This window comes from Hemitrygon akajei, chromosome 5, assembly GCF_048418815.1.
Source record: "Hemitrygon akajei chromosome 5, sHemAka1.3, whole genome shotgun sequence".
Lineage (NCBI taxonomy): Eukaryota > Metazoa > Chordata > Chondrichthyes > Myliobatiformes > Dasyatidae > Hemitrygon > Hemitrygon akajei.
Window position 1 is genome coordinate 174789679 of NC_133128.1, and position 8743 is coordinate 174798421.

An 8743-nucleotide genomic window follows, 5' to 3' on the forward strand; every position below is an offset into this window, starting at 1 on the left:
GACATTACATCTACATTATATGACTGATTTTTTTGTGTTAAACTTCATGGATAACACCTTAGCATATACATAGCTTTTCAAGGTATTATTTGTTGCTCAGATCTAAAACTGGCATTGTTAACTGATCACTTATTATGGAAACAGCCTGATTTTCTACTCTGATTTGTAATAATAGTTTTAGTACATTCAGTCACCTTCCACAAAAATTGATTATTTGACGAATCTTGGATGACTCACTAGCAACGCAGAATTATTTACTCTTGATGTTTGCGCATCATCATTCCACTGCCACATAATTTTAGTTAAGTTTTGTGGGGTATGATGTAATTTCTGCCCTATGCACTGAAATATGTTGGAAGAACCATATTTTCAAAAGTCTTAAGTTGGAAAGCTATATCCACCAAACCTCTCAAGAACCCCCTGGGTGTTTCCTTCTTCTCTTGGACATGACAGAAACCCTCATTAATCTTCTATCACCCTAACAATGTTCCAGGCCCATTCTCTCACTAACATCCACACTCTATTCCTGAAAGTCTTCATATACATTTTACTGAATCTGTTTCATTGCCCCTTCCTGCTGTCTAGAGAGTAGACTCTCCAACCTTTGTTTAAATGGGACGCTGCTGTTAAAATTGAATGGTGGTCAGTACCTCTCAGTTTACTCCCACATTGCAAATCTCATTTCAATATTTTGTACTCTTTATTTTGTAATTCATAATAATGTTATGTCTTTTCACTGTATTATTGCAAAACAGCAACTTTCATATCATGTAAGACAGAGACAATAAACATGATTCTGATTCTGTATCACGGTAAGGAACTGGACATTTTACTCATCAAGATGCAGCCAATATGTGGGACTATAACCAGAGGTCAAGGGTTAAAGGTGAAAGCTGAAAAATTTAAGGGGAACAAGAGGGGAAGCTTCTTCACTCAGAGGGCCATGAGGGTGTGGAATGAGCTGCCAGTCAAGTATTGTATGCGAGCTTGATTTCAATGTTTAATGAAAGTTTGGATAGGTACGTGGATAGTACGGGTATGGAGGGCTATAGTCCTAGTGCAGATCAATAGGATTAGGTACTTTAAATGGTTTTAGTATGGACTAGATGGGCTGAATGGCCAGTTTCTGTGCTGTACTTCACTATGACTCATATTTTGTTTCATCTGTTTCTATTTCTCATGCCCTTTAATTCACTTACGAGACAATTTGTGGACTCTGCCTTAAAAATTGTCTATGGTATAGAGTCCTAAATTCTAGCTATTTCTTGTGACATTTTTAATCTCACCATTAATGTTTATGATATTAACGTGTGCTCTTTCCAATATCACATTGTCGAGAAACAGGCAGAATGTACCACTACTCATTTTGCAGTTTTTTCATGACCTTGAAGACATTGATCGGATTACCCTTTATACATTCTATTCCAGTGGAAATAGTTTTTCATCCCTCACAATATCCTAGTGAATGTGCTTTTCCATTTTATAGCTTGGGATATGAAGTATGGACTCTATAGTAATACCTCATCTCAATTACTTGACTCTGTTCCTTACCTTTGATGCTAATTACGTATTCATTCACCTTGTAATTGTTCCAAATTTGTTCCACATGATTAATTGTAAATTAAGTTCTCAATGACCTCTATTACCTCATTCTATCCACGCTAATGGATGAGTTATAATTCAGACTATTCTTTACCCTTCTGTTACTATTGCATTTAAAGACTGAATCTACAGTAAATTTGTCTTTGATTAAATATAATTGAATAAATATTATTTAATTAACAACTTGCATTTAGATGAAGCTGCATCAACTGGTCAAAATGATGTAGAAGACAGTACTGAAAGTGACAGCAGTGATGAAGATGACAGTGAAGATAGCGATAATGAAGACAGCGATGAAGATGAAAGATCAGATGAAGAGTTTATTGGTTCACCAGAAAGTGAATAGCATACATAGAAATTCACAATTTCCATGAAAAGTATGCTCATATTACTATTATTTCTAAGATCAGCAAGCTTCATCATCATTTTTCTTTTATTAAGTAGCACTTTTAAAGAATGTTCAATTCTTAGCTTAAAATGGATAAATTGCTAGAAGTTTAGTGATCAGCAAAATATGAAAATCAAGCATCAAACAAGAATTTGTTAGGTTGCAATCTTTTTGCATTGTTAAATATCAAGACCTCTCTTGTTCCCACATTTTAGTAGATACAGTTGACTCAATGAATCGTCATGTTTAAGAGTCTGTTATAATGGATTATTATTCAAATCTTGCTTCCATCCTGGACATTCATACATCAACTATTTGCAGATATTGAACAAAAATCAGAGTGAGTCTTTTGCCAGAACAGAAAGGTTTCATCAGTTGTTTAGCCTGTCATTTGTTTAATGACTTAGCTTTCTTGCACATCATTTAATAAATTTGCCCTTTGTGATTAAAAATAATAGTAATATGTACTGTTAATGCGCTGGGTTTTATTTCTAAACCCTGTGATGAAGTGTAATGTTACTTCCCATACTTCTTCCTCCACAACAGCTACAATGTCCAGAAAGTTCAGTGAAGTCTCAGCAACATTTTGTACAAGCAGTAGGAAAATTTGAGTTGTAGTTTTGTACCTCAGATTTGTAATACACATGTGAACATAGCACATTGGATATGGCCATTTCAGATTAAACTTTAACCAGTCAATGAGGGTTGTAATCTTCTTTAAACATGTTAAAACTGTCCTAGCATCCAATTTTTTTTTTAAATGGCCCATGATTGTTTCTTAACCCTGGCTTCTTAAATATAGAATGATTTAACAAAAAATAGTGAATTTGTTCAACCTATGTTGAAGTGCAAATGACAGAGTTCTTAAATAAGTTTCCAATTTTCATGTTTAACGCTGTGCCTACAAAATTTGTGCTTTCCCAAACTTATGCATATATATAATTTTCTGCAACATAGCGTTACGTACCCGTGACACGTGACAGTGGTACCCTTGTCTCGTGACTGGGGTTGAAGCTATACTGGACTTGAGGTAATGGTCTTGTGATGGTGGAGTGACGTCATTTTCCCGCCAGTAGAGATCATGTGACAGGTTTTTTTTACAGGGTATAAAAGGAGGACCCCTCCCTGTGAGGAGGGGCAGTTTGTGGCTGGATTTGCCATGTTGACTTCATGCCACTGCGTGATTTAATGTTATGACACAGTTTAGTTGAAAGATGAAGTTTTATCTAATGCCTAAAGTTTAAAAGGTCATTGCCAGCAGTTTCTTACAAATACTGCTAGTTGAGAATCAGTGGAGAGTGAAGATCGGAGTTCGGGAGTTAAAAATCGAGGAGAATCGATTTTCGACGGTGAAACGGGTTCGACCTTGTTTGATCCTTATTCGGAAGGATTTCGTTGACTATTCTCGTGTTAATCCCTGGGATTCCAGAAAGGATTGAGAATAGTGCGGTAAAGGAAAGGTCAGTGCCTTTAAGCCGTTTCGTTTCGTAAAATTCTTCGTGGGAAAAGTTCGACTTCGGGGACCGAAGCAAAACGACGTGGAAGAGAATTTAAAACGTCTTAAAAAGTCTCTCCTTTAAATGGACTGTGAGCATTTTGAATTTTTGGCAATACTACTTTAAAGAATTGTCCATGCAACATCACTTTAAGAACTGTAAGCTTCATTGCTTTAAGAACTGTTTAAGCTGCCACACAGCAGCTGATTTCCGGTTACATTAGTGTTTTGTTTACTTTTGGGGGGTTTGTTTTCAGTGTTTAATAAACGTGTTATTTGTTATAAAAACTCCTTGCCTAACTCATATATTTATTGTTGCCTGAATCCGTAACAATAGCCAATTTCCCTCCCCAACTATATGTAACAGACTCACTCATATTTTATGTTATGCTTATATTGTATTCCAAGTGGCATTCAAAAGTCTCAAATCTTAATCCTGTAAAGTAAACAGTAATCCATTACATAGATAGGAAATCAGATCCAAACAAGAGTGCTACAATAAGTTACAGTTTAGAATTGGGGTTCCCAACCTTTTTTATGCAATGGATCAATACCATGAAGCAAGGAATCCATCAACCTCAGGTTGGGAACCCCTAGTTTAGAACAATAATTTAAAAAAAATAATAATCTGGTTCTACTTTTAATGTATTATTTTATCTCCCTTGCAGAATCTGGCTAAGTAATTTCTTAAAGCTGTTTTATCAATGCGAGACATGTTAAAAGAAAAAAATCCCAGAGAAGAAATGTACATAATATGTCTGTATGTAATATTTTATATATTTATATTACATGTATGTGTAACATAAAAATGTAGAAAGGTGCTTATGCAAAGGTGTACTTAGTTCGAGTTACTGGATAATTTGCAATAGTTCAATTTGGAAGTTTTGGAATAATTTATGATTACAAAGGAAGTTAAAAACTACTTTGTGGATCAACCAAGTAAAGAATGAAAACATGCAAATAACTTGGGTTATTCTGATTATCAGCAAGCTTGAATTACAGAAAAATGCTGGATCCTTTAGTTGTTATAGAATAAGCAATGATTGTATTTGTCATACGAACATTGCATGTAAGATCTATCACATTGCTATCACCCATCTTACCTTATTCAACCAAAAACATTCAATCAGGTTATATTGTATAACAAAAACACTAGAAGTTGGTCTATCAATGCTCGAGATTATTCATTTGTTAAAGTTAAGATTTTTCCAATGGTAAATGCTCTGTTTCCCTTATAGGAGGTCAAATGTTTGTATCTCAGCCTCATATCTAGATCTAGGCCTCATATGGAGCCAGTGATCATTAATGGAGAATGTGTGGAGCAGGTTAAGACCTACAAGTATCTGGGAGTACAGTTAGACGAGAAGCTAGACTGGACTGCCAACACAGATGCCTTGTGCAGGAAGGCACAGAGTCGAATGTACTTCCTAAGAAGGTTGGCGTCATTCAATGTCTGTAGTGAGATGCTGAAGATGTTCTATAGGTCAGTTGAGGAGAGCGCCCTCTTCTTTGTGGTGGCGTGTTGGGGAGGAAGCATTAAGAAGAGGGACGCCTCACGTCTTAATAAGCTGGTAAGGAAGACGGGCTCTGTCGTGGGCAAAGTACTGGAGAGTTTAACATCGGTAGCTGAGCGAAGGGCGCTGAGTAGGCTACGGTCAATTATGGATAACTCTGAAGATCCTCTACATAGCACCATCCAGAGACAGAGAAGCAGTTTCAGCAACAGGTTACTATCGACGCAATGCTCCTCAGACAGGATGAAGAGGTCAATACTCCCCAATGCCATTAGGCTTTACAATTCTACCGCCAGGACTTAAGAACTTTTTAAAGCTATTATTAATGCTTTTTGAGATGGTGATTTAGATGCATATCATTTTTTTTACTGAGTTAAGTATTGTATGTAATTAGTTTTGCTACAACAAGTGTATGGGACATTGGAAAAAAGTTGAATTTCCCCATGGGGATGAATAAAGTATCTATCTATCTATCTATCTATCTATCTATCTATCTATCTATCATATAGTGTAAATAAATCCAATCTATTACAAATTAATGCTGTAGAAATTGCTGTGTGGTGTACTTCTGCAACTTATATGTCAAGTGAATCATTTCCACATTTCTAATTAAATATAAATCACTTCTATTCAGAATGTTTAGGTACTAGTTATAGAAGTAAAGAAGAGTACTGTAGTGGAGACACAGACAGGCTGCAGATGCAAGAAATCTTAAACAATGTGTACATAGGTGCAATTCTGCTTTCTTGTATACATGCAGTAGCCTTTCACCCTCAAGCTTACCAATCTTTTATCCTGATGAAGGGTCTCCACCTGAAAAGTCGACTGTTCATTTCCCTCCATAGATGCTATCTGAACTGCTGAGATACTCCAGTATTTTTTGTGTGTTGCTTCAGAGTATTTTCTTGAAACCAGCATTTGACCTCAAAGAGATTTAACATAACAATCAACATTGAAGCAGAAGTACTGCATTGACATGCTGATTTGCTTCCATAAATTAATGCAAGGATGCAGGGGCAGAATAGGCTACTCCAGCCTGTTAAGCATTTAATAAAATTATGTTTGATCTGATTTTAATCTCACAGTCAAAGTTGAGTTTATTGGTATATGCTCAAGTGCTTGAATGCTCAGGTGCAACAAAAATCTCTGCTTTCTTATGCACTTGCAGTAACTTTTTGACCCCCAAGCTTACCAATAAAACTATCTCTGCTTTAAAAAATATTCAAAGATTTAATTTGCAGTGCTCTTCAGGGAAGTATTCCAAAGATTCACAAGGCTCAAAAAGGATGCCTTATTCCTTTTTTAAATTAGTTATTCCATATTTTTAAATAGTGGCAAAAGGCAGTCACTTCCTTTCTCCTCTCCCTGATATATCCATCACCCTCTTCACCTAGATCCCTCTCACTTGCTGCTTTTGCCCCACCCCTTCCCTCTTATCTTTGTATACAGGCTATCTCCCATCTACCTTACAGTTCAAATGAAGGGTCTTAACCCAAAACGTTTGTGCATATTCCTCTATTGATGGAGCCTGATCTGCTGACTTCTGCTAGCTTTTTGTGTGTAACTCAAGATTCCATCATCTGTAGCATCTTATGACCCAATTTCAAAAAGTTACCCCAAACCCATGAACCCACAATTTTTCATTTACTACCTTTATTAAATATCTTTGAAAATCTAGTAATGTTACAACCACTGGATCCTAAGAGTTCCTCAATACTTTATCTTTCACGGTGAAGACAAATACAGAAATCTATTTATTACCCCAATCATTTCTTCATTCCTCTTTTGCCTCTAAGAGCCCAATATTTATCTATCACTAAATATTTATCATGACCTTTAAAGACCCTATCACCTAATCAGAACTGTAGTGAAGACCACCTTGTTTCTCAACATTCTTCTCTATAATCTCTTATTCTACTGAGATATCTCACTAAATTGAAGTTGCATTTTCCTACTACTTTTATAGATTTCTTGTACTATCCAAAACTGTACTCAGTCCTTTAAGGTCGGAACTACATAAAAGATCAGAACTCATAACAGTCTAATCTATCCTCATACCATGCCAATGCTAACAAATCATTACCTACAATTCCCTTATTCTTCTATACAGATTGCTAATTTTCCATTCTTGTATTTGAAACAATAAGCTCTACGCTTAAAATCAAATGCAAAATTTAATAATTTAATACAGTGCTAGAACTGCATATTTGATTTCCCAACAATAATACTGAGGAATCTGCTGTTGGATGCTGTGCAGTTTAAACCTAGTGCTGGATCTGTGAACCTAGTCATTTCAATAGAGATTGTATACCTGTGAGGAAGGAAGGTAGAAATAAGGGAAGTCTGCCCTCAGTCATCCACCTGCCACCACACCAGGGATAGGGTTCCTCTTGCCTTCACCAGCCTCCGCGTCCAACACATAATTGTCCATAACTTCCATCATCTCCAGTGGGATCCCACCATCAAGCACATCTTTCCCTCCCCCCACTTTCCATTTTCCACAGGGATCACTCCATGTGCAATTCCTTTGTCCATTCTACCCTCCTCACTGATCTCCCTCCTGGTACTTATCCTTGCAAGCGAAACAAGTGCCACACCTGTCCCTAGACCTCTTCCTTCACTACCATTCAGGGCCCCAAAAAGTCCTTCCAGATGAGGCGACACTTCACCTGTGAGCCTGCTGAGGCGAGAGAGGGGACATAACAAGCAACTCGCTGATTTATGATGTTAAAAGTCCGTTGCATTGCTTTTTCTGAGCTCTGTTCCTGGAGAGTTGGTACCAAAGATCTCAGGTCTCCGGGCCACACAGCCTTAGATTTTCCAACTCCCACGACACATCGATCTCCTGTCAGGACACTGACCTTCGATTTCACCCCCCCCCCACCGTCTCTTTGTGCACATGTCCTCCTTTTTCAAGAAATGTGGCTTTCCCTCTACTATAGGTGATGAAGTCTCGAACACACTGCTGCTGATCGGTCCAAGTGGCGCAATCTATGCTGCAAGGCAGCAAACAACTTCCAAGCCAACTGGCGCATGCAGCGCCTCAAGGTGAGTCAAGAAAGACACAGGAAGGCGTCCGCTCCTGCCCCAACAGGCGGTGTTCCTTGCCCCATCTGCAGCCGTATCTGCACTTCAGACTTCGGCCTCAGAAGTCATATGCATGCCCACAGACGTTGACTGCGCAACACATCTGTCTTCCTCGGACTTCAAGAGACTACTACTACTAGGTGATGAAGCCCTTTGTTGTCCCACTGTTGACAGGTGGGGAAGGGAAGACAGCCTCTGTCACTGTCTCCTCTCTCCCACCTGGCTCAATCTGCCCATCATCCCCTGCTCACCATAATCTGCCTTTTCCTTGCCACTTCCTGCCTCCCCTCTAAAACTCCCTACATTCTTCTCCTGATCTCGACCTCAAATATCAACTATTCCTTTGCCTCCAGAGGTGCTTCCTAACCAGCTGAGTTCCTTTAGCATTTTGTTTCTTTTTCCCCATAGCAGAGGTGTTTCTGAGAAGATGATTAAGATAAATGGTAAAATACTCAGAGGAATTTGAGAAAAGAAAAGTTCACCCAGAATGTGGTTGAAATGTAGAACTCGTGCCTGTGGATTTGTAAAGGTAGGTGTTTTCAAACACTTAAGAAGGATTTAGATAAGCACATGAAACAGCAGAAGGCTAAGAGCTAAGTGTTAGGAAATGGAGTTATATTGATAGGTACTTGCTAGCCAACCTAGACATACTGGTGC

At 38.0% G+C, this 8743-nt stretch overlaps 1 protein-coding gene across 1 annotated transcript in view; it reads left to right on the forward strand.

Annotated features, from left to right (window-relative positions):
- The window catches only part of LOC140728489 (uncharacterized), a 102228-nt gene extending 99539 nt beyond the window's left edge, over nucleotides 1–2689 (forward strand). Inside the window, exon 6 of the mRNA XM_073047273.1 lies at nucleotides 1797–2689. Within this exon, the coding sequence (XP_072903374.1) occupies nucleotides 1797–1948 (152 nt within the window). The 3' untranslated portion in view covers nucleotides 1949–2689. The remainder of the gene's footprint in view (nucleotides 1–1796) is intronic.
- Nucleotides 2690–8743: the final 6054 nt, after the last annotated feature.